General features: G+C 44.5%; 1 protein-coding gene across 1 annotated transcript in view; it reads right to left on the reverse strand.

Annotated features, from left to right (window-relative positions):
* Positions 1-18: 18 nt before the first annotated feature.
* Positions 19-25,705, reverse strand: part of espl1 (extra spindle pole bodies like 1, separase) — a 29,157-nt gene continuing 3,470 nt past the window's right edge. Inside the window, exons 8-32 of the mRNA XM_024378139.1 lie at positions 25,366-25,565; positions 10,736-10,978; positions 10,408-10,552; positions 10,030-10,189; positions 9,674-9,813; positions 8,545-8,679; positions 8,285-8,401; positions 7,973-8,144; positions 7,354-7,479; positions 6,831-6,987; positions 6,208-6,317; positions 4,941-6,085; positions 4,359-4,779; positions 4,057-4,215; positions 3,724-3,937; positions 3,305-3,507; positions 2,928-3,055; positions 2,623-2,745; positions 2,201-2,350; positions 1,856-2,023; positions 1,524-1,628; positions 1,321-1,436; positions 1,133-1,216; positions 655-819; positions 19-470 (exon numbers count right to left, since the gene is read on the reverse strand). Coding sequence (XP_024233907.1) covers positions 269-470; positions 655-819; positions 1,133-1,216; positions 1,321-1,436; positions 1,524-1,628; positions 1,856-2,023; positions 2,201-2,350; positions 2,623-2,745; positions 2,928-3,055; positions 3,305-3,507; positions 3,724-3,937; positions 4,057-4,215; positions 4,359-4,779; positions 4,941-6,085; positions 6,208-6,317; positions 6,831-6,987; positions 7,354-7,479; positions 7,973-8,144; positions 8,285-8,401; positions 8,545-8,679; positions 9,674-9,813; positions 10,030-10,189; positions 10,408-10,552; positions 10,736-10,978; positions 25,366-25,565 — 5,088 coding nt within the window. The 3' untranslated portion in view covers positions 19-268. The remainder of the gene's footprint in view (positions 471-654; positions 820-1,132; positions 1,217-1,320; positions 1,437-1,523; positions 1,629-1,855; positions 2,024-2,200; positions 2,351-2,622; positions 2,746-2,927; positions 3,056-3,304; positions 3,508-3,723; positions 3,938-4,056; positions 4,216-4,358; positions 4,780-4,940; positions 6,086-6,207; positions 6,318-6,830; positions 6,988-7,353; positions 7,480-7,972; positions 8,145-8,284; positions 8,402-8,544; positions 8,680-9,673; positions 9,814-10,029; positions 10,190-10,407; positions 10,553-10,735; positions 10,979-25,365; positions 25,566-25,705) is intronic.

The following is a 25,705-nucleotide window of genomic DNA, read 5'->3' on the forward strand; positions in this document are numbered from 1 at the left end:
AACACCAAAGCACAGGGATTGTTTGGCAAATACTTCATTTTATTGACAAGCATGACTTAATACATTCATGTACACAATGCATTAATTAATATACATCTAAAACGATTCACCATATCCAAAATAAAAAAAATAAAGGATCACCAACATTAGTTGACATTTAAGGCAGCAGCCCTGTGAAGCAGATAATACAGCCAAGTTTAAAATCATATCCAATTCATGTGTTGGGGATCAATGGCTTTGTGTGTGTTTGGCAAGATGTCCTCTTATCCTAGCGCAGATGGATGGGGAGGCCGTAGACCACGGGTGCTGCCCCTATGAGGTGTTTGAGGTGTGTGGCCTGGCGGGACAGGGCCATGTGGTCCAGGAGTGGAGCCCCAGGACCTGCAGACAGCCAGGACTCCAGCAGAGCCTTGGTGAAGCGGTCAATGTCCCGATCCGTCACATCCCACAGATTCCCCAGAATCAATGGGCTGCAGGCCAGAGAAGAGACAGATAGGCAAGTTAATCTAGGACTTTTAGTCAGTGTATGGCAGTAAAACAGAACACATGAAATGCCCTTACAGCATCTAACATTTGCATTTATTTCAACAACAAAAAAAAGATGAAGAAAGCATGGTGTCTCAATCTTTACAGGTGTGTGTGCACCAGTCTTACCAGCCAGCCATGAGGTAGTTGAGGATGATTCCTGTCCCCTCCAGCTCCCCTCGTACAGCCAGAGCAGCGCTGCTGCAACCAAAGAGCAGGGAGGCAGCTCTCATCTCCTTCTTCAAGATCCTCTGCCCATCCAGGAACCGCGCTCCCGCCCCATGACCCACGTAACTACAGAGACAGTGAGAGGCATGTGAGCCAGACTCTTCAGCACCCAAGTAATCAGAAACAAGTGAAGTAAGATCTGGTGATTTGTGACACCAATTCAAAGCATCTCACAGCTAGCATAATGCAAGACAAGTGGACAACACACACTAAAGACAGTCAAACTTCATGTTAAACTACATTTGTTTGTGTAATAAGGCAATTAATTGACAACTAAGCCTAAAGGCAGGTTGGTAGGGTATGCTTTGCTGTCATACAGGTGAACGATAACTAATATATCTTCTCCGTAACAGGACACTTCACTTCCTTCTAGACTCACATGTAGAGGTCTTTGGCAGTTACTGCATCTTGCAGTTGATCTGGGTCAGGAGCCACACCGCACACCCCCTGCCAATGTTGTTCACTTAGGACAGACAGAGTGAGAGTCAGAGATTCATCAAATTCTAAAGGACACAGACGAGGAAGACAATTAAAGCCCTCAAACAGTGTCGTTGGTGCTGCACTCACCTGGTGAACGACTGTTTGAAACGCTCCTCTGTGTCTCCCAGGTTGGCGTCAGGGTTGAGCACGTAGAACACCTGCTTAGGGTCCACACCTCCATTCAGGACACCACCCAGGTCAGACTGAGGGCCAGGAGAGACATGCAGACATCAGTATTCAACTTTAATCTTTGTGGAATAAATTTGGGCCAAATGGGTGTGTGGTCTGACCTCTTTTAGAGCACAATGACCCAGCAGTGAGTGTAGAGAGGGCATGCGGGTGACAGAGCAAGGCCTGAGGCAGGAGATGCTCTCCCATGGCAACTTCTGGAGGTACTGCATGAGAGGACAAGACCGACATTGCACCTGGCTTTACCACAATAGTCACACTCACAGGCAATGTGTTCACGTTATGCAAGACTCTCCCCAATCCTCCTCTACACAAAGAGTGTGCATTGTTTTGCTTTGTACGTTGATCTTGCTTGGCACACTAGAGTCGATTTGAGTGTTGATAGAGTGGGGAGAAAGTGTTTGTGTGCAAGACTAGTGCGAGAGAAACCAACCTTGTCCAAGATGAGCACCACGTGGCCTTCTGGCTCGGGCCTCTCTGCCAGTACAGCCGCAGCGGTCTGCAGAAGGTCCACACACTGCTTCCCCTGCTCTACACACACTCCCTGGGCAAAACACTGCAGCTGGGACTGGGAAAGCAGAGGAGAGGCAGACAGCACAGCCTGGAACACAGGGTTAAAATAAGTTATTTTAGTACTTCCTGGCCAATGTGCCTCTGCATGCTCTTTGGAGTCATGGCCTGGTTATGGTGAAAGCACTGACAACTGCTGTTGTAAAAAGGGCTTTATAGACAAATGTCATATCTATGATATACATGGGAAGGCATGTGGAAGCAGCACCTTCAACATCTCCTCTGAGGTCTGTGCCCCCCAGGCAGCGAGGGTCTTCTGGAGGTGCTTGGCCTGGACAGACAGCTCAGGGTCAGAGGTCAGGGGTAGGAGGAGCCCCCGCCAGCAGCCCAGCAACCCCTCCATCTCCTCCAGCAGCCTCTGAGGAAAGCAAGAGAAAGTGAGGGAGAGCGAGAGAAAGGGATGTTTAGGGACATACCATTCTCATTACCATAAAGAGATGTTGTAATCAATACCACACCATTTTGCATTTACTTTATTTATCATAACCACCTTCAATCTTACCTACAGTATAAGCATTCCTTCAACATATGTTTTGGAATGAATATGCTTCTTGCAGCAACATAACCTCTCATTTTACATGATCTCTTTTCACCCAAACCCAGATGTACTTTCCTTCCCACCAGTCTTACCTCCATGCGTGTGTCCAGGGCCCTCCTCCCCTCCCACCACTTGACCTTCTCCGACACACAGCTCACAGCCTTCTGCTCCTTCTGAACACTGTCCATCTCCTGCACCAACCAGCTCATAGGGTGCTGATGATACACAGGGAAGACAGAAGTCACTCACAATGCATGCGTTTAAATATACTGTGTAGGAACCCAGGTTGAGAAAATTAGAAAAGGTTTAGAGAGCAAGAGGAGAGAGAAATAGAGTGCGAGAGAATACAAGGATAATAGAAATATATGTGTGCTTGGGGGGTGGGTGGGTACCCAACCTCTCGCTGGGCCGTGGGGATGCGGACGGTGATGGGATCCGAGTCCCTCTCCAGCCGGGACAGCAGGACGGTGTCCCCCATTTCCCCTGGGTGCACCCCCAGCACAGACAGCACACACACAGTCACCCCTAAAAAGGGGACAAAGTATCACCACATCACTGTTGCCACTAGAAAGACACCATACATCCATTGCAGTCCATCTAATGCACAGGCTGTGGACTTCAGGGTTATGGTCAATTACATTTAATTTTTCAAAATACAATTTAATTTCCATCACAAAATACTGAGTTAACCCTGATAACCAATGTTATTTAACTGAAATAAATTAACAATATTCTTTCTTGCCACAATAAAACATTGAAATCTGCCTGTGGTACCGGTGGGGAGGTCTTGTAGTTGTGTGATGAACTGTTGGCAGTGTTGCTGTGGGAAGACAGAGGGCTCAGCTGTGGGGAAGGAGAAGATTTTCTCTAGCTGAGACAGCCTCTGTTCTATAGGGTTCCCAGTCTGGCTCGAGGGCTCCTCTAGACTCAGAGAACCCAGTCTGTCTGCCAGCTCAGATGAACTCTTCTTCAGCTTTCTACAGGAGGGACACAGCAAAGGAATCATTTCATCTTTAAGCACACAGGATTGAAAGGGGGGGGGGACAGAATGATGTAAGCAACATGTTGATTTCTCCACCTAGCCTCCTATAGGTTTAGACCCACATGTATCCAGCTCCTTCAGATCTGTGAATATAGTAGGGGTAATCTAGCGGTTGTTTTCAGCCTGATCCAGAGAAAGTATGATGACTTACTTGAGGCGATTGGCCAGGTGCCGTGTCATGTGATGGCGGGAGGTCACACCCAGGGATTGGACGTGGAGCATCGCCGTAGTGACAGAATCCTTTTGCCCCAGCGACAGGGCCAGCAGGCCACAGAGGCGGGGGTAGAGGGTGGGCGGGGGGAAATGCTGCAGGGCCAACCAGGCAGAGCGAAGCAAAGACTGCACTGCCTCCACAGAGAGACCGTCTATGGAGAGAACAGAGAGAGTAGAACAAGGGAAAGAGGGTTAGGTTCAAACTGAGCACTTCTATTCACCCTAAAACCATGTTCATTGTCACTGTACAAGGTGCAGCCAGCAGCCTCACCAGGCCCAGTGTTAGAGTGAGGGAGTTGGGCCTGGGCTTGCAGGGCCCCCCCTGGGTGACCCTCACGCCTCAGCTCAGACAGACAGTCTCGTTCTCTATCACCACACAAGTCTCTCCTCAGGACCTCAAAGTCTGTGTCTGGGCCGTCCAACACCATGCCTGTAGACAGAGAATAAGCAAAATACCATTGGTTAAAAAGTTATTGAATTACAGTAGAATACAAGTCCCTATTCCTTAGAGCTTGACTTGAAGGCAGGCAGTTCTAGTCTATGGAGTATACGAGCAACATGAAATACTCTTACTGGCTGCACCAGTCTCCTCAGTCTCGGTGTCTGACGCCCTCAGCTCCTCAATACTGGAGTCCATATTAAGTCCATCCATCTCCTCTTCAATGGTCCTCATCCTCTCTGGCGCCTCACTGTGTCCCCCTGTCCCAGCCTGTTGTCTTCTGGGTCTGCCTCTCCTGTCCGGGGCAGACTGGGAGGAGGATGACACAGAGGCGACCAGCTCGTCCTCAGAGGAGGTGCAGGAGAGGGGGGCGGCAGCGTCCTTCTTCCTGCCCCTCTTAGGAGGGGCCTTCGCTGTATGGGGGTCAGGGGCTGAGACTTCTTTTGGGGCACGGAGTGTCCTGGTGGAGGTGATGCGCTTTTTGGAGACCACAGGTTTCTCTTTGAGCTCCACTTTGGGGTTGGATTCAGTGTCACTCTCATCACTGAACTCCACCTATACCAGGAGACAAAAATTAGTACCTGACTGCACCCTCTATGGCCAACACCCACACTAAGAAGTACATCGCCATACCAATTTTCATCCGTGCATACAATCCATTCATTATAACTATAGATACGAATAATCTGGTCTTGCAGCCTGTCCCCTATTTGTACCTTAAAGCGAGATTTCTTGGTGCGTTTGGGGGCTGCAGGTACAGGCTGTGGTTTATCCTGAGATGGTGACAGCTCCTCATAGACCTGGAAGGGCAGATTAGCGGCGACCTTGGCTGCTCCTCGCCTAGCAGAGGAGGGAGCCTTGACCCTCTGGACGGGGGTGCATGCCACTGTGGGCACCTCTGTGTTGAATTCAAATGATTTGAGCTCCCCCACAGACGACTTGGCGCTGGAATGTTTGACCACCACAGGTGTTTTGGGGACCAGAGACATTTGGCCCTTGGAGGAGAAACTCACTTTGATCTTGGGGATGTGGTCTTTGGTCTTCTTGGTGTCTTTAGCTTTAGCAGCTGTGACCACTGGGTCTTTGGACTTCTTAAGTGGGGTTGGAGGTGGGGGTAGTGTTTTAGGCTTGTGGTCCACCTCCACAGCTCCTTTGGGCGGAGGGTTCCAGGCCCAGGCTGCAGAAAAAAGCTCCTCAGGGGGGCAGTCTCTCTGGGTGGCCAGGGCCAGACAGGAGACCTGGGCTTTGGCCCCCAGAAGCCTGGCCCTCAAGGGCCCCAGCTCCGGAGAGGGCTTGGAGGCCACAAACGCCAAACCAGCCTCTAGGACTTTCCAGGTATCTGCAGCCTTCCCCATCCTTAGCTCCAGACCCGACATGGCAATGCGCAGGTACACCCGTGCCACTAGATCCTGGAGCAAACAGGGTTTAGGTGGGAGGGTCTTGAGGGGGAAGAGCTTGGTCAGTTTGGTGGCCAACTTGACAGTGATGCTCTTGCAGCGGGCCAGAGCGGCCAGGTGGAGGTTACGACTGGCTCGGACCTCAGTGGGGCTTAGCTGGAGGGCCAGGTCGGCCTGTGTGGTGGCCCAACGAGCAGTCACCCTTCCCAGGCTGGGCTCAGAGCAGCAGGGGCATTGGCAGTCGGCAACATGGCCCAGGGAAGAAAGCAAGCGCTGGGCCCTGGCTTTGAGGGGAGGGGAGCTGGCCAGGTCCCGCTCGATGGGTTCCTTGGGGAACCAGCGGGTGCTCAGGAAGGCCTTACAGTCCTCCTCACCACTGGGAAGGGGAGACTCTGGCTTCGGAGCCTTACGGCCTTTCCTCGGTTGGATCCTCACCTCCGCCTTCTGCGCCCCATTAGTAAAGTCTAGAGGAGTCCAGAAGAGGGTTGACAGTGGTATTGTTACAAAGAATGGCAGCAAGACTCAAATGCTTCCACCAACATTATGTATATTTCACAGTCATTGGAATATGTAAGTAAAGTTGTACCGGTGCAGAGTTCCAGTAGGTTCCTGACTTTGTCCAAGTCAAAGCCACACTCCTCCCTCTCCCCCTTCATCAGCTCCAGCTCAGCCTTTATCACCAGCAGCTCGGCACACCTACAAACACACACAATATGAGTTTCTGAAACACCCAAAATGTATTGTATATTATGCACATACAAGAGGTCAAAATAACACTGAAATTATGAAAAAGACGATAATGCCTTTTTGTGTAAGAGCGGTTTGAAAACATTCCTGGAATTTTACCCTGTTCAGGTGGGATGGAACATATCAGATCCCACATCATGATCTGATAATAGACCAATGACTGTTTGTCTGGGTAAGGTGGTGGGCTCAAACACCATCCTATGAACCAATTAGGGCTGAGTATGGAAATCTCTTCAGATATGTTTCCTAACGCCTACACAATCAATACTGGAGGTTCAGGGAAATAAATTATTTTTAAAAACATTTTAGAGTTATTGTCACTAAATAAACAAACATTTATTTATTAGACATACAGTGATGATAAAAAATAAAATAAAAATGACAACATGGCTAGGCCTCAATTATTTCTTAGAACTTTTGAGAACTCCTCCTGTAGTGGAGGAAGCCGAGACAGACACTTACTGGCTGAGAGTTTGCAGCTTGGTGGCCAGTTTGAGGGCCTCTAGACACTGGAGCTTGGCCTCATGGACGGCTCCACTGCTGCTCCTCGCCGACACCATTCTCACAGAACAGCCCAGCAGCTCAGACAGTAGCTGCCACTTCAACACCAGATTATCACCTAGGAGGGGAGGGTCAAAGGTCAAAGATGATAGAATGGCATCTACCTCAGATGGGGGCTGACATGGTAGGTTATGGTGGGCGTGTGGGAAAAGTACAAAGACACAAGTAGACCAGTCTTACAGCTTTACCTGGGTCATGTTGATTTGACACCAAACGGCTATAAGGCCACTGATGGCAAGAAGTGGAGGGAACACAATCAACGCAAGTCAAGGTGCAACCCCCCAAAAATGTGATCATCTTTGAAAAAGCGTAACGCTTGTTCACCATTAAAAACATTAATTTAGGCAACTATCAAAAGCTCGAGGCCCACTGAGAAAAATATTTAACCCTTCAGAACAAGTGGAAGCTGCCAGCCGTACAGTACCTTGGTCTATGAAGCGTGTGTCAGTGCTGCTGCAGGCTCCATACAGGCCGTTTCCCACCAGAGTCACCAGCAGACTACACAGAAGCTTCAGGCTCTCATACAGGGCAGTGTCTGGGGTCTTCAGCCCTGCAACACACAGTCAAATCCAATCCAATTTTATTTGTCACAGGCGCAAAATACAACAGGTGTAGGTAGACCTTACCGTGAAATGTTTACTTACAAGCCCTTAACCAAAAATGCAGTTTGAGAAACAGAGTGAAGAAAATATAAAGTAACAATAAAATGACATAATATAACGAGGCTATATACAAGGGGTTCCGGTACAGAGTCAATGTACGGGGTCACACACTAACATGACAAACGGCTAAACGTAGTGCCTGTAGTGCCCAAAGAACAGTGACATTTACAAATGAAACATGACATGCCATCTATCAGTCGACACTACGAGGTCCAGAGCCTGCTGTTGTTTTGTTCTACGTGATAATTAACTGCACACACATCTGGTGTCCCAGGTCTAAATCAGCCCTGATTAGAGGGGAACAATGAACAAACGCAGTGGAACTGGCTTTGAGGTCCAGAGTTTGAAGGGTCTAGACTCAGAGTAGTAAAGGGTGCAGACCATGTTGGGTGATGCGTTGGCGCAGTGCCGGTGGCAGTGCGGCTGTGTCCAGACTCAGGTATGTACTACTGGTCTGTAGTGCCCGTGCACGCAGCAGGTACCAGCTCTTAGAGTGCCTTTGCTCTCCCACCTCTTTCAGAACCTCACATAGGTAAGGCACACCCTGTGCCACCTGTGGAGATATAGAGAGAAGAGGATAGAGTTAACGGATGACTATTGACAAAAAAGGCTTAGGGTAGACTGATGGTAGCAACACTTGTGCTGTCGCTTTGTGAGCTCCCTCTGTAATGTGGCTGATACTCTGTGTGTTACCTGTCCTTTGCTGTAGCAGAGCTGAGCCCTCAGCAGTTTGGCCAGCACAAAGAGAAGGGAGGGGCCCCCAGTGTTGGGATCGGGGGTCAGACAATTCTCTGCTTCCTCCAGCTGGGCCTAAAACACACAGTATTGAAACGTTAAAAACAATAAACATACACATTACAAAGGAGCACAGTATCTAAGGGTAACATTCAGTACATGACGTTCCTGACTGCTTACAATTTCAAACATAAACATTTAATCAGCAGGTGGGTTACCTGGGCCATTTCAGGGGCACCCAGCTCCAGCAGCAGCCTGGCAGAGTGGCACAGGGAGGAGGCATGGCCTTGAGCATCACCAAGGAGACAGGAAAGGCCAGAAGCCAACTGGTAGGCCTCCAGGGCCTGCAGAGGCTAGGAGAGGAAGATAAGTGTTTTCCAAAATTACATAGAGTAGCCAGTCAAATAGAAAAAGTAGCCAGCCAGGCGCCCCCAGAGGTAAACCTATTTGGCCAAAGGAGCTCTATTTTGGTGGCTTCTGGGTCTAGGCCTATATGATCAGGATCATTTTCATAGTAAGATGACAAACTTTTCTCGTGAGATTAGAGTCTTATTTACAGTTTACTTCAAATCAAATCAAATTTATTTATATAGCCCTTCGTACATCAGCTGATATCTCAAAGTGCTGTACAGAAACCCAGCCTAAAACCCCAAACAGCAAGCAATGCAGGTGTAGAAGCACTTCAAGATATGAACTGCCACGTTTGTTCTTCAAATGACGTATTATTAAAACAGAAAAAATGACAAATAGCCTACATTCTCTTGAAAAGTAAATTCAATGTTAAACTGAAAACATTTCAAATGATAGACTGAAGTATTACAGTGCACAAAACATTAGGAACACCTACTCTTTCCGTGACAGACTGACCAGGTGAAAGCTATGATCCCTTATTGATGTCACTCATTAAATCCACTTCAAAATCAGTGTAGATGAAGGGAAGGAGACATGTTCAAGAAGGATTTTTAAGCCTTGAGACATAGATTGTGTATGTGTGCCATTGAGGGTGAATGGGCAAGACAAAATATTTAAGTTCCTTTAAACAGTATGGCAGTAGGTGTTAAGCGCACCGGTTTGAGTGTGTCAAGAACTGCAACACCACTGAGTTTTTCACACTCAACAGTTTTCAATGTGTATCAAGAATGGTCTACCACCAAAAGGACATCCAGCCAACTTCACACAACTGTGGGAACAGGCTGATTAGCCAACAGTTGGCATTAATGAAAAACACTGGAAGATGGATATATGAAGGGCCAGTCATATGGGCTGGAACAGGAAGTAGATACTAGGAAGTAAATACTAGCCCTGTCAAGGACTACAGTGTGTAGAAGCTTTGGGTGTTAGTGTTACCTTGCCCATGAGTTTGTAGAGGGCAGCAGTGAGGGCGATGGAGGTGCAGGTCAGTTTAGGGTTCTTTACAGAGGGCAGCTCGTTCCTCTGCAGTAGAGAGGCCCACTCCCCAAGAGCCTTGTCAAGAGGTTGGCTCAACTCTGAGTAGAGAAAAACACACACTCAGTAATTCACTCGTTACTGAGTGAGAAACAGCAATGGTCAACCTGCCATACAGACTCATACACTGACAATGTGGTGGATTCTAACTGCATGGTGTATGAGCCAAATACTTACAATGTAAAGAATACAGTGAACGTCAATCTAAACGAGCTCTACTGGACAAGGATGATTGGGAAGTGAAAGAAGATCCTTACTGCTCTCAGCAGCAAGATTGAAGCGCAGGCCCTCGTACACCAGGTTGCTGTCCTGCTGCTTCTGCTTGTCCTCGTAATCTAGGTCATTGGTCTCCACAGGGTTGGTGTCGCCCCCTGCCTGCTGCCGCACATTCTGCAGCCTCTTCTCCTTATCTATGGCCTGGTCAAGGGAAGAGTGGTTCATATAAAAATGGCAGCGAATCAATAAACAGGCTATCAAAACATCTAGAACCACACGTAATCTGTTCAACTGAGAATATACAAGAAACAAAAGGCTAGCAATTACAATGTCAAATTTAAGATTAAAATGTAACGGGGTGAAATCTAGATGTCATGAATAATGAGAAATTAAATCTCTTCAAACACATTACCACCCACCTCCTGCAGGTTCTTCTCCAGGGTGCAGACATACAGCCACAGAGAGGCGTGGGCCTTGTCGTCCTTCAGCCTATCAGCATTCTCCTCCATCTCTGGCTCCTCCTCCAGCAGTCTCAGGGCCTCGTGGGTAAAATCAACGGCAGAGCTGCCATGGCAACGCAACAAAAATAAACTGCTGAAGAACTACTAAAGCACGTCAGTATAAGTTATATTAATAGCATTGGCATTCCACAGTTGAGTAGTATTTGTTTCCTATCAGTCCATCTGAAGCAGAATAAGTTAGTTACAGTAGGATTGCCATTCCACAGTAGAGCATATTTTGTCCTACCAGTCTGTCTGTTCACTGAAATCCTGAAAGCACACCACTTGGGCCATCTCACACAGGTAGACGGCACGCAGGTGTGAGTGGTGGCTGTCCTCGTGGCAGATGTCCAGCAAGTCACACAGGGTGTTGTAGCGCTCCTGAGTGCTGTCCCCTGCCACCTCCTTGTAGGCACGCAGCTCCTCCTCCAACAGGCACAGCATCACCCCCTCGTCAGGGACGTCAGGCCCAAAGCCATCACGTAGGGTCCTGACAACACAACAGCACAGGGACAGTCATACTCAAATGGGGTCTCTTAAGCGGTAAAGAGGAATTTATCAAACATTCACAAGTAAATTATCCTCATCAGGCTTCCCTATGCTGAAAACATTGTGTAGAAATTGTTTTGGAGTCCGCTTGACTATTTCATTACGTTACAGCCTTATTCTAAAATTGACTAAATCATTTGGTTTCTCTCACAATACCACAAAAGGTCAAAGCAAAAACAGTTAATAATTTTGGGCAAACGTATTAAATAAAAAAACTGAAATTTCACATTTACAAGTATTCAGACCCTTTGGTGAAGCATCTTTGGCAGCGAGCACAGCCTTGAGTCTTCTTGGGTATGACGCTACAAGCTTGGCACACCAGTATTTGGGGAGTTTCTCCCATTCTTCTCTGCAGATCCTCTAAAGTTCTGTCAGGTTGAATGGGGCGCAATGCTGCACAGCTATTTTCAGGTCTTTCCAGAGATGTTCGATCGGGTTCAAGTCCGGGTGAATCAAGGACATTCAGAGACTTGTCCCGAAGCCACTTAAGCGTTGTCTTGGCTATGTGCTTAGGGTCATTGTCCTGTTGGAAGGACTTGGAAGGACTCCATGTTTTCATCCAGGAGCTCTCTGAACCCGAGTCTCCCAGTACAAGCCGCTGAAAAACATCCCCACAGCATGATGCTGCCACCACGCGTCACCGTAGAGATGGTACCAGGTTTCCTCCAGGCGTGACGCTTGGCATTCAGGCCAAAGACTTCAATCTTGGTTTCATCAGACCAGATAATCTTGTTTCTCATGGTCTGAGAGTCTTTAGATGCCTTTTGGCAAACTCCAAGTGGGCTGTCATGTGCATTTTACTGAGGAGTGGCTTCCATCTGGCCACTCTACCATAAAGGCCTGATTGGTTGAGTGCTGCAGAGATGGTTGTCATTCTGAAAGGTTCTCCCATCTCCACAGAGGAACTCTAGAACTCTGTTAGTGACCATCGGGTTCTTGGTCACCTTGTTAGCAGTTGATGTTACTCTTCAATAACACAGACCCCAAAGCAAATCAGTGGGAGAAAAATACATATATTCAATGAGGACAAAAATCATAGATGTTACGCTGAGAGAAAGATGTTCATTCTCCCCTGTCCTCAGTGATTCTCTCCACAGAAGAAGTTTTATAACCCAACCCTAGACCGTGGTTGCCCAATTAGAATTCCTTGCAATAAAACTGGACCAATGCCCAAATAACAAGTATCCTATTTCAGGCTCAATGTATAGACAAATTCCTCCCATGTCTCTGACCCATTGATCATTAATTCCCGATTACAAAAACACACCATTTCCATTGATCTTTAATTCCCTCTTAACCTTTAGTCCTCTGCATTGTGTATTTATCTTCAAAGTATTTTTAAATCCCTGACCAAGGCCCTTCTCCCCCGATTGCGCAGTTTGGCCAGGCAGCCAGCTCTAGGAAGAGTCTTGGTGGGTCCCAAACTAATTCCATTTAAGAATGATGGAGGCCAGTGTGTTCTTTGGGACATTCAATGCTTCAGAAACCTTCCCCAGATCTGTGCCGACACAATCCTGTCTCAGAGCTCTACGGAGAATTCCTTCGACCACATGGCTTGGTTATTGCTCTGACATACACTGTCAACAGTGGGAACTTCTATAGACAGGATTATGTGTGCCTTTCCAAATAATGTCCAACCAATTGAATTTACTACAGGTGGTAAATCAAGTTGTAGAAACATCAACGATGATCAATGGAAACAGGATGCAATGGAGCTCAATTTTGAGTCTCATAGCAAAAGGGTCTGTATACTTACGTAAATAAGAAAATGTTTATTATAAAAACCTGTTTTCGCTTTGTCATTATGGGATAGTGTGTGTAGATTGCTGAGGATTCTTTTTTTGTGTGGAAAAAGTCAAGGGGTCTGAATACTTTCCGAAGGCACTGTATGCATGCATGCATACCACCGTTCAAAAGTTTGGGGTCAATTAGAAATTTTTGTTTTTTAAAGAAAAGCAAAATAAATTAGTCCATTAAAATAACATAAAACTGATCAGAAATACAGTATACACATTGTTAATGTTGTAAATTACTATTGTAGCTGGAAACTACAGATTTTTTATAGAATATCTACAGAGGCGTACAGAGGCCCATTATCAGCAACCATCACTCCTGTGATCCAATGGCACGTTGTTAGCTAATCCAAGTTTATCATTTGAAAACCCTTTTGCAATTATGTTAGCACAGCTGAAAAACTTCTGAATGAAGGAATAAAACTGGCCTTCTTTAGACTAGTTGAGTATCTGGAGCATCAGCATTTGTGGATTTGATTACAGGCTCAATATCGCCAGAAACAAAGTACTTTCTTCCAAAACTCAGTCTATTCATGTTCTGAGAAATTAGGGATATTCCATGTGAGAAATTGCCAAGAAACTGAAGATCTCGACCAACGCTGTGTACTACTCCCTTCACAGAACAGTGCAAACTAGCTCTAACCAGAATAGAAAGGGGAGTGGGAGGCCCCGGTGCTCAACTGAGCAAGAGGACAAGTACATTAGTGTCTAGTTTGAGAAACAGAAGCCTCACAAGTCCTCAACTGGCAGCTTCATTAAATAGTACCCGCAAAACACCAGTCTCAAAGTCAACAGTGAAGTGGCAACTATGGGATGCTGGCCTTCTAGGCAGAGTTCCTCTGTCCAGTGTCTGGTCTTTTGTCCATCTTAATCTTTTATTTTTATTGGTCAGTATGAGACGTGTCTTTTTCTTTGCAACTCTGCCTAGAAGGCCAGCATAATCGAATTCACAAATGCTGATGCTCAACTAGTCTAAAGAAGGCCAGTTTAATTGCGTCTTTAATCAGCTGTGCTAACAATTGCAAAAGTGTTTACTAATGGTCAATTAGCCTTTTAAAATTATAAACTTGGATTAGGTAACATGCCATTGGAACACAGGAGTGATGGTTGCTGATAAAAGGGCCTCTGTAGATTTTCCATAAAAATAAATGTAAAAAGCCGTTCCCAGCAACAATAGTCATTTACAACGTATTTCTGATAAAATTTTACGTTATTTTAAATGGGCAATTTTTGCTTTTCTTTCTAAAACAAAGACATTTCTAAGTGACCCCGAACATTTGAACGGTTGTGCACACACACCAAAAAAGAAACATCCTCACTGTCAACTGCATTTATTTTCAGCAAACTTAACATGTGCAAATATTTGTATGAACAGAAGATTCAACAACAGACAAACTGAACAAGTTCCACAGACATGTGACTAACATAAATGGAATAATGTGTCCCTGAACAAAAGGGGGGGATCAAAATCAAAAGTAACAGTTAGTATCTGGTGTGGCCACCAGCTGCATTAAGTACTGCAGTGCATCTCCTCCTCATGGACTGCACCAGATTTGCTGTGAGAGGTTACCCCACTCTTCCACAAAAGGTACCTGCAAGATCCCAGAAATTTCTGGGGGGGGGGTCCCAACCCTTACCCTCCGATCTAACAGGTCCCAGACATGCTCAATGGGATTGAACTCTGAGGAGACTGCGTGGCAGGCTGACTACCTGTTACGCGAGTGCAGCAAGGAGCAAGTTGCTAGCTAACATTACACTTAACATAATCACTAGTTAAACTAGTAATATCGTCGACCATGTGTAGTTATGTAGCTTGTCCTGTGTTGCATATAATCGATGTGGTGCTTGTTAATTTATCATTGAATCACAGCCTACTTCGCCAAACGGGTGATGATTTATCAAACGCATTCACAAAAAAGGCATTGATGTTTATGGTTTAAAATCAATACACAAGTATATTTTTAAACCTGCATATTTAATTAACATTGCCTGCTAACATGAATTACTTTTAACTAGGGAAATTGTGTCACTTCTCCTGCGTTCTGTGCAAGCAGAGTCAGGGTATATGCAGCAGTTTAGGCCACCTGGCTCGTTGCGAACTGTGTGAAGACCATTTCTTCCTAACAAAGGCTGTAATTAATTTGCCAGAATTTTACATAATTATGACATAACATTGAAGGCTGTGCAATGTAACAGCAATATTTAGCCTTATGGATGCCCCCCATTCAATAAAATACGGAACTGTTCCGTATTTCACAAAGGATGAACGTTTTGTTTTCAAAATGATAGGTCATTTAATATGGTAAAATCCGGAAACTAAGGCTCATATGTGTGTGTTTATTATAATTAAGTCGAAGATTTGATAGCAGTCTGACCGAGCGGTGGAAGGCAGCAGCAGGCTCGTAAGCATTCCTTCAAACAGCACTTTCCTGCATTTGCCAGGAGCTCGTCGCTTTGCTTGAAGCATTGCTCTGTTTATGACTTCAAGCCTATCAACTCCCGAGATTAGGCTGGCAATACTATAGTGCCTATAAGAACATCCAATAGTCAAAGGTATATGAAATACAAATGGTAGAGAGAGAAATAGTTCTATAATCCCTACAACTTCTTACCTGGAAATATTGAAGACTCATGTTAAAAGGAACTAGAGGTTGATTATGATTTTTCAACGCCGATACCGATTAAAAATCAGCCAATAATTTAAATTTGTAATAATGACAATAACAATACTGAATGAACACTTATTTTAACTTAATATAATACAGCAATAAAATCAATTTAGCCTCAAATAAATAATGAAACATGTTCAATTTGGTTTAAATAATGCAAAAAAAGAAAAGAAAAAGTAAAAGTGCAATATGTGCCAGGTAAGAACGCTAACGTTTAAGTTCCTTACTCAGAACATATGAAAGCCGGTGGTTCCTTTTAACATGAGTCTTCAATATTCCCAGGTAAGAAGTTTTAGGTTGTAGTTATTATAGGACTATTTCTCTCTATACCATTTGTATTTCAAATTGGATGTTCTTATAGGCACTTTAGTATTGCCAGTGTAACAGTATAGCTTCTGTCCCTCTCCTCGCCCCTACCTGGGCTCGAACCAGGAACAAATCGACAAGAGCCACCCTTGAAGCAACGTTACCCATGCAGAGCAAGGGGAACAACCACTCCAAGTCTCAGAGCGAGTGACGTTTGAAACGCTATCAGCGGGCACCCCGATAACTAGCTAGCCATTTCACATCACATCGTTACACCAGCCGTATCTCGGGAGTTGATAGGCTTGAAGTCATAAACAGCAGAGCTGCTGGAAAACCGCACAAAAGTGCTGTTTGAATGAATGCTTACGAGCCTGCTGGTGCCTACCACCGCTCAGTCAGACTGCTCTATCAAATCATAGACTTAATTATAACACAGAAATGCGAGCCTTTGGTCATTAAGATGGTCAAATCCAGAAACTATCATCTCGAAAACAAGATGTTTATTCTTTCAGTGAAATACGGAACCGTTCCGTATTTTATCTAACAGGTGGCATCCATCAGTCTAAATATTGCTGTTACATTGCACAACCTTCAATGTTAGGTCATAGTCACGTAAAATTCTGGCAAATTAGTTCGCAATGACCCAGGTGGCCCAAACTGTTGCATATACCCTGACTCTGCGTGCAATGAACGCAAGAGAAGTGACAATTACACATGGTTAATATTGCCTGCTAACCTGGATTTCTTTTAGCTAAATATGCAGGTTTAAAAATATATGCTTCTGTGTATTGATTTTAAGAAAGGCATGGGTGTTTATGGTTAGGTACACGTTGGAGCAACGACAGCCCTTTTTCGCGAATGTGCACTGCATCGATTATATGCAATGCAGGACACGCTAGATAAACTAGTAATATCATCAACCATGTGTAGTTATAACTAGCGATTATGATTGATTTAAGTTTAATGCTAGCTAGCAACTTACCTTGGCTTCTTACTGCATTTGTGTAACAGGCGGGCTCCACGTAAGGCAGGTAGTTAGAGTGTTGGACTAGTTAACCGCAAGGTTGCAAGATTGAATCCCTGAGCTGACAAGGTAAAAATCTGTTGTTCTGCCCCTGAACAAGGCAGTTAACCCACCGTTCCTAGGCAGTCATTGAAAATGTGTTCTTAACTGACTTGCCTAAAGAGAAAAAAAAAAATGGCAAAAATCGGCATCCAAAATTACCGATTGTTATGAAAACTTGAAATCAGCCCCAATTAAAGCGGCCATTCCGATTAATCAGTCGACCTCTAAAAAGGAACCACCAGCTTTCATATGTTCTGAGCAAAAGGAACTTAAAAGGTTCGTTTTTCCCCCCACATGGCACATTTGCACTTTTACTTCCTTCTCCAACACTTTGTTTTTGCATTATGTAAACCAAATTGAACATGTTTCATTATTTATTTGAGACTAAATTGATTTTATTGATGCATTACATTAAGTTAAAATAAACGTATTCATTCAGTATTATCTTAATTGGCATTATTACACACATATATATATACATACATACATACATATAAAGAAAATGCTAATGTTTTTGTTTTGTTTTTGTTTCTTAAAATCGGCCAATCGATTAAATCGGTATCGGAGTTGAAATATCATAATCGGTCAACCACAAATTGCCATACTGGTTGGTCATGTCAGGATGAGCCTGCAGTAAGGGTAGCACATGAGGGAAGAGGACGTCTTCCCCATAACGCACAGCGTTGAGATTGCCTGCAATGACAACAAGCTCAGTCCAATGCTGCTGTGACACACCGCCCCAGACCATGACAGACCCTTCACCCCGCTCCAAGAGTACAGGCCCCAGTGTAACGCTCATTTCTTCGACGATAAACATGAATCCGACCATCACCCCTGGTGAGACAAAACTGCGACTCATCAGTGAAGAGGACTTTTTGCCAGTCATGTCTGGTCCAGCGAAGGTGGGTTTGTGCCCATAGGCGACATTGTTACCTGTGATGTCCTCAGTCCAGCATCTCTCAGCCAATTGTGGACAGTCTGACCACTGATTGAGGGATTGTGCGTTCCTGGTGTAACTCGGGCAGTTGTTGTTGCCATCCCGTAACTGTCACGCAGGTGTGATGTTCAGATTGTACCGATCCTGTGCAGGTGGTCTGCCACTGCGAGGACAGACAGCGCTACAGGGAGACAGGACATAAGCAGTACAGACAATGTCTCACAGTACAGACAGTGCAATTATATTAACTGCTGTCCTCATGTCTCACTGCAGCATGCCTAAGGCAAGTTCACACAGATGAGCAGGGAACCTGGGTATCTTTCTTTTGGTGTTTTTCAGTCAGTAGAAAGGCCTCTTTAGTGTCCTAAGTTTCCATAACTGTGACTTTAATTGCCTATCGTATGTAAGCTGTTAGTGTCTTAATGACCGTTCCACAGATGCTTGTTAAATGAACCATAAACAATTAAAGAACATGCATGGGAAACAGTGTTTAAACCCTTGACAATGAAGATCTGTGAAGTTATTTTGATATTAATGAACTCTTTGAAAGACAGGGTCCTGAAAAAGGTGTTTCTTTTTTTGCCGAGTAATATGAGAGAGAGCGAGCGAGAGAGCAAGAGAGATGAAGTCAGAAGTTTAAATGTATTTGGCTAAAGTGTATGTAAACTCAGTTCCACAATTCCTGACATTTAATCATAGTACAAATCCCTGTCTTAGGTCACTTAGAATGACTACTTTATTTTAAGAATGTGAAATGTCAGAATAATAGTAGAGAATGATTTATTTGAGCTTTTATTTATTTCCTCACATTCCCGGTGGGTCAGAGGTTTACATACACTCAATTAGTATTTGGTAGCATTGCCTTTACATTGTTTAACTTGGATCAAACGTTTTGGGTAGCCTTCCACAAGCTTCCCACAATAAATTGGGCGAATTTCGGCCCATTCCTCCTGACAGAGCTGGTGTAACTGAGTCAGGTTTGTAGGCCTCCTTACTCGCACATGCTTTTTCAGTTCTGCCCACAAATTTTCCAAACGATTGAGGTCAGGGCTTTGTGATGGCACTCCAATACCTTGACTTTGTTATCCTTAAGCCATTTTGCCACAACTTTGGAAGCATGCTTTGAGTCAGTGTCCATTTGGAAGACACATTTGCAACAAAGCTTTAAATTCCTGACTGATGTCGTGAGATGTTGCGTCATTAGATCCACATAATTTTCCTGCCTCATGCTGCCATCTATTTTGTGAAGTGCACTAGACCCCCTTGCAGCAAAGCACCCCCACAACATGATGCTGCCACACCTGTGCTTCAAGGTTGGGATGGTGATCTTCGGCTTGCAAGCCTCCCCCTTTACCTCCGAACATAAAGATGGGCATTATGGATAAACAGTTCTATTTCATCAGACCAGATGACATTTCTCCAAAAAGTACGATCTTTGTCCCCATGTGCAGTTGCAAACCGTAGTCTGGCTTTTTTTAATGGAGGTTTTGGAGCAGTGGATTCCTCCTTGTGGAGCAGCCTTTCAGGTTGTGACGATATTGGATCTTTTTAAATGTGGATATAGATACTTTTGTACCCGTTTCCTCCAGCATATTCACAAGGTCCTTTGCTGTTGTTCTGGGATTGATTTGCACTTTTCACACCAAAGTACGTGCATCTCTAGGAGACCGAAAGAGTCTCCTTCTTGAGCGGTATGACACTGCGTGGTCCCATGGTGTTTATACTTGCGTACCATTGTTTTTACAGATGAACGTGGTATGTATTGTTATGTATTATTTCTTACATTGTTAGCCCAGAAAAATATCAAGTGTTATTACATACAGCCGGGAAGAACTATTGGATATAAAAGCGATGTCAACTTACCAACATTATGACCAGGAATACGTCTTTCCCGAAGCAGATCCTTTGTTTGGACCTCCACCCTGGACATGGGATCTTAACCCAGAGGCTGACCCAAAACATGGTCGCCACAGGAGAGGCAGATGGAGCGGCCTACTGGTCAGACTCAGAAGGCGTGCACACAATCCACCGCTTCTGAGCATATTACTCTACAATGTCCAATCTCTAGATAACAAGGTGGACGAAATTAGGGCACGAGTTGCCTTCCAGAGAGACAGAGATAGTAACATTCTGTTTCACGGAAACATGGCTCACTTGGAATGTTGTTAGTCGGTACACCCACCCGGTTTCTTCATGCATTGCGCCGACAGAATCAAACATCTTTCTGGTAAGAAGGCGGGGGTGTATGCCTGGGTGTATATGCCTGATTAACGACTCATGGTGTAATCACAACAACATACAGGAACTCAAGTTATTTTGTTCACTTGACCTAGAATTCCTTACAATCAAATGCAGACCGAATTATCTTCCAAGAGAATTCTCTTCTTTTGCTTACCGCCCCAATAGGTCCACTGATGATGCAATCGCCATCAAACTGCACACTGCTCTATCCTATCTGGACAAGAGGAATACCTCTGTAAAATCCTGTTCATTGACTCCAGCTCAGCATTTAACACCATAGTATCCTCCAAACTAATCATTAAGCTTGAGACCCTGGGCCTCGACCCCGCCCTGTGCAACTGTATCCTGGACTTCCTGACGGGCCGCCCCCAGGTGGTGAAGGTAGGAAACATTTCCACTCCGCTGATCCTTAACACTGGGGCCCCACAAGGGTGCGTTCTGAGCCCTCTCCTGTACTCTCTGTTTATCCATGACAGCATGGCCATGCACACCAACTCAATCACCAATTTTGCAGACAACACTACATTGGTAGGCTTGATTACCAACAACGACGAGACTGCCTACAGGGGGGGGGCCTTTGAGTGTGGTGTCAGGAAAATAACCTCTCACTCAATGTCAACAAAACAAAGGAGAGGATTGTGGACTTCAGGAAACAGCAGAGGGAGCACCACATCGACAGGACAGTAGTGGAGAAGGTGAAAAGTTAAGTTCCTCGATGTACACGTTACAGACAAACTGAAATTTACCACCCACACAGACAGCGTAGTGAAGAAGGTGCAAAAGTGTCTCTTCAACCTCAGGAGGCTGAAGAAATTTGGCTTGTCACCTAAAAACACAAACTTTTACAGATGCACAATCGAGAGGATCCTGTCGGGTTGTATCACCGCCTGGTACGGCAACTGCACCGCCCTCAAACGCAAGGCTCTCCAGAGGGTAGCACGGCGCATCATCAGGGGCAATATACCTGCCCTGCAGGACACATACAGCAGACGATGTCACAGGAAGGCTAAAAAGATGAGTAATATAATATGTAAACATCTCTATATACTGTATTCTATACCATCCAACACTGGATTCATTAAAAATCCTACAATGTGATTTTCTGGATTTTTTTTCTCATTTTGTCTGTCATAGTTGAAGTGTACCTATGATGAAAATTACAGGCCTCTCATCTTTTTAAGTGGGCGAACTTGCACAATTGGTGGCCGACTAAATACTTTTTTGCCCCACTGTAGATATACATACTTTAAGAATATACCTTTATTATTCCCCACAAACCCAACTACCCTTCCCCCAATTGGAGTAAAACTAATAAACACTTAGGCATCTACATAAAACATTTTACAGACAAGCCATTTTAAAATAGTTATTTTTTGTTTTTAGCCCTTCCTCTATTTCTGATGTCCATCCAGTTTGATTTCTATTTGTAACTGTGCTATTTCAAATTTTCTGAACCTATATACACATTTTGCAGATCCTGTATGTTTTACATTGGTTCTCTTGTTATTAATCCCACCCTTCTGCTCCATTCAACCTCTCATCTATCTCTCAACATCCATTTTGGATTTCTATTTGCCATATATATTTTTCAACTGTGCTGTGATACTTCAAAAGTAATAGACCTTTCTATTCTCATAGCTTCTACAGAGTATTTTTTAATTTAGAAACATTTTTGCTAAAATAATTATATTATATTTTGATTGACTATGGCTTTTCAAATCACCCAGTATTGCCATCTGCAGCATTAGTACTAGGCAAATGTTGCAATTATTCAGCCATTCCTGGACCTGTGACCAAAAACAAGCTACATATGGACAATACCAAAATAAATTATCTGCCTCAGAGCATAATCTGCAGAGCTGGGAAGATTGTATCCCCATATATATATATATATATATAAATAATTCTATTGGTTGCAATAATTTTGTATAGGAATCTAAATTGAAAAATTCTAAGTTTTGAATATGGCGTTGTTTTGCATATCAGTTCATAAACCATGTGCCATGGAATGGGTACATCGAAAATCTCTTCCCAAATATCTTGCAATTTATATGGCACAGCTGTCAGTTTTGCGGCCCTTAAATAAAAACATATACCAATTTCATTTATCACACTTTTCTTTAACCATTTTAGTTCCTTACAGGGCCGACATACTTTTTTCCCTTTCTACTTGCGTCTTCCATTTTTGTGGTAATGCTGCAATTAATTGGTTGTAATTTGGGGTAGAGCAGACATTTCCATATGTCTGTGTTAGCTGCATGTGTGACATAACACCACCAGTCCTATTTATGATATAATTCACTAAGATACCCTTTAAAACATTTTTCAAAAATGTTTAATTTCTTTTATCAATTAGTAAATTTGAGTTTAACCACAATATTTGTTCTATCTTTTCAGGTGGATCAAACTGAAATTGCAACCAACTTTCTAAGGCTTGTTTAAAAAAATAACGATATTGGAGATGATTTCCTTTTCAAAACAACCGAAAGAGAGATGTAATCTGAATAAAGGGAAAGGGCCATTCTTGAACATAGGATGAGACATTCCTACCAATTTACTAGAGAACCAGTTTGGATTTACAGAGGGGCAAAAAAGTATTTAGTCAGCCACCAATTGTGCAAGTTCTCCCACTTAAAAAGATGAGAGAGGCATGTAATTTCATCATAGGTACACTTCAACTATGACAGACAAAATGAGAAAAAAAAATCCAGAAAATCACACTGTAGGATTTTTAATTAATGTATTTGCAAATTATGGTGGAAAATAAGTATTTGGTCACCTACAAACAAGCAAGATTTCTGGCTCTCACAGACCTGTAACTTCTTTAAGAGGCTCCTCTGTCCTCCACTCGTTACCTGCATTAATGGCACCTGTTTGAAGTTGTTATCAGTATAAAAGACACCTGTCCACAATCTCAAACAGTCACACTCCAAACTCCACTATGGCCAAGACCAAAGAGCTGTCAAAGGACACCAGAAACAAAATTGTAGACCTGCACCAGGCTGGGAAGACTGAATCTGCCATAGGTAAGCAGCTTGGTTTGAAGAAATCAACTGTGGGAGCAATTATTAGGAAATGGAAGACATACAAGACCACTGATCATCTCCCTCGAAAAATCCCAGAACCACACAGGGGGATCTATTGAATGACCTGCAGAGAGCTGGGACCAAAGTAACAAAGCCTACCATCAGTAACACACTACGCCGCCAGGGACTCAAATCCTGCAGTGCCAGACGTGTCCCCCTGCTTAAGCCAGTACATGTCCAGGCCCGTCTGAAGTTTGCTAGAGAGCATTTGGATGATCCAGAAGAAGATTGGGAGAATGTCATATGGTCAGATGAAACCAAAATAGAACTTTTTGGTAAAAACTCAACTTGTCTTGTTTGGAGGACAAAGAATGCTGAGTTGCATCCAAAGAACACCATACCTACTGTGAAGCATGGGGGTGGAAACATCATGCTTTGGGGCTGTTTTTCTGCAAAGGGACCAGGACGACTGATCCGTGTAAAGGAAAGAATGGGGCCATGTATCGTGAGATTTTGAGTGAAAACCTCCATCCATCAGCAAGGGCATTGAAGATGAAACGTGGCTGGTTCTTTCAGCATGACAATGATCCCAAACACACCGCCCGGGCAACAGAGTGGCTTCTTAAGAAGCATTTCAAGGTCCTGGAGTGGCCTAGTCAGTCTCCAGATCTCAACCCCATAGAAAATCTTTGGAGGGAGTTGAAAGTCCGTGTTGCCCAGCAACAGCCCCAAAACATCACTGCTCTAGAGGAGATCTGCATGGAGGAACGGGCCAAAATACCAGCAACAGTGTGTGAAAACCTTGTGAAGACTTACAGAAAACGTTTGACCTTTGTCATTGCCAACAAAGGGTATATAACAAAGTATTGAGATAAACTTTTGTTATTCACCAAATACTTATTTTCCACCATAATGGTGATTTTTCCACAAATACAGGTACATTTGAGATTTTTGGTTCCAACCACCGTGTCCTTGTGAGATGCAGAGTAAGTGAAAGGATGATCTCCGCATGTGTGGTTCCCACAGTGAAACATGGAGGTGTGACGGTGCTTTGCTGGTTACACTGTCTGATTTACTTAGAATTCAAGGCACACTTAATCAGCATGGCTACCACAGCATTCTGCAGCTTTATGCCATCCCATCTGGTTTGCGCTTAGTGGGACAATCATTTGTTTTTCAACAGGACAATGACCCAACACACCTCCAGGCTGTGTAAGGGCTACCAAGAAGGAGGCTGATGGAGTGTTGCATCAGATGACCAGGCTTCCAAAAATCACCTGACCTCAAACGAATTGAGAAGGTTTGGGATGAGTTGGACTGCATAGTGAAGGAAAAGCAGCCAACAAGTGCTCAGCATCTGGGAACTCCTTCAAGACTGTTGGAAAAGGAAGGCCTCCCGGGTGGCGCAGTGGTTAAGGGCCACCAGAGACTCTGGGTACGCGCCAAGGGTCTGTCGCAACCGGCCGCGACCGGGAGGTCCGTGGGGCGACATACAATTGGCCTAGTGTCGTCCGGGTTAGGGAGGGCTTGGCCGGTAGGGATATCCTTGTCTCATCGCGCACCAGCGACTCCTGTGGCGGGCCAGGCGCAGTGCACGCTAACCAAGGTTGCCAGGTGCACGGTGTTTCCTCGGACACATTGGTGCAGCTGGCTTCCGGGTTGGATGCACGCTGTGTGGGGTGGTTGGGTTGTGTATCGGAGGACGCTTGACGTTCGACCCTCGTCTCTCCCGAGCCCGTACGGGAGTTGTAAAACTTATTTAAAAATAAAAAAAATTCTTAAAGACTGTTGGAAAAGCATTCCAGGTGAAGCTGGTTGAGAGAATGCTAAGAGTGTGCAAAGCTGTCAAGGCAAAGGGTGGCTACTTTGAAGAATCTAAAATATATTTTGATTTGTTCAATACTTATGGTTACTACATGATTCCATATCTTATTTCATAGTTTTGACATCGTCACTACTATTCTACAATGTAGAAAATAGTAAAAAATAAAGAAAAACCCTTGAATGAGTAGGTTCTGAAACCTTTGACCAGTAGTTTGAGAGAGAGAGAGATATATATACACTTGTCAGAGTACTCAGAAAGAAGAAAATTCATGTTTTTAAATGAGACAAATAATATTTGTTTTTAAATTGTGTGGCAATGGCAGAAATAGCCTTCAACTTAAGCTCATATATGCATAGAAAATGCAAAAGTGGTTATGCTATTTAGCACCAGCCCAGTGAAGGATGAGGAAAATCTGATGTGAAGACGAGAGCTCATGGCTCGGTCACGTCTCTGAGTGTAGCTTACCTGAGGCGTGTGTCCTCCTGACCAGCCCGGGCGGCGTCAGCCTTGGTCCTGACCCACAGGGACACAGGTTCCGTCATGTGCTGAGTGAGCCGCTCCCCCGGCCCCAGGGTCTGCAGCCACAGGATGACCCAGTCCAGCGCCCGCTCCAGATGACTACCACGCCTCGAGCTCTGCACCGCCAGCATGAAGGCCCGGCTCAACTAAAGGGGAAATAGATGACTATTCAGATTACATAATAGAAACAAATTACATTTGTAATAAATAGTGATTTTTATAGCACTTTTTGCAATTCTCCAAGCACTTTATATGAAAGCCATCCACCCACCAAAAACTATACTGA

The sequence above is a fragment of the Oncorhynchus tshawytscha genome, linkage group LG02 (assembly GCF_018296145.1).
Source record: "Oncorhynchus tshawytscha isolate Ot180627B linkage group LG02, Otsh_v2.0, whole genome shotgun sequence".
In the NCBI taxonomy this organism is placed as follows: Eukaryota; Metazoa; Chordata; class Actinopteri; order Salmoniformes; family Salmonidae; genus Oncorhynchus; species Oncorhynchus tshawytscha.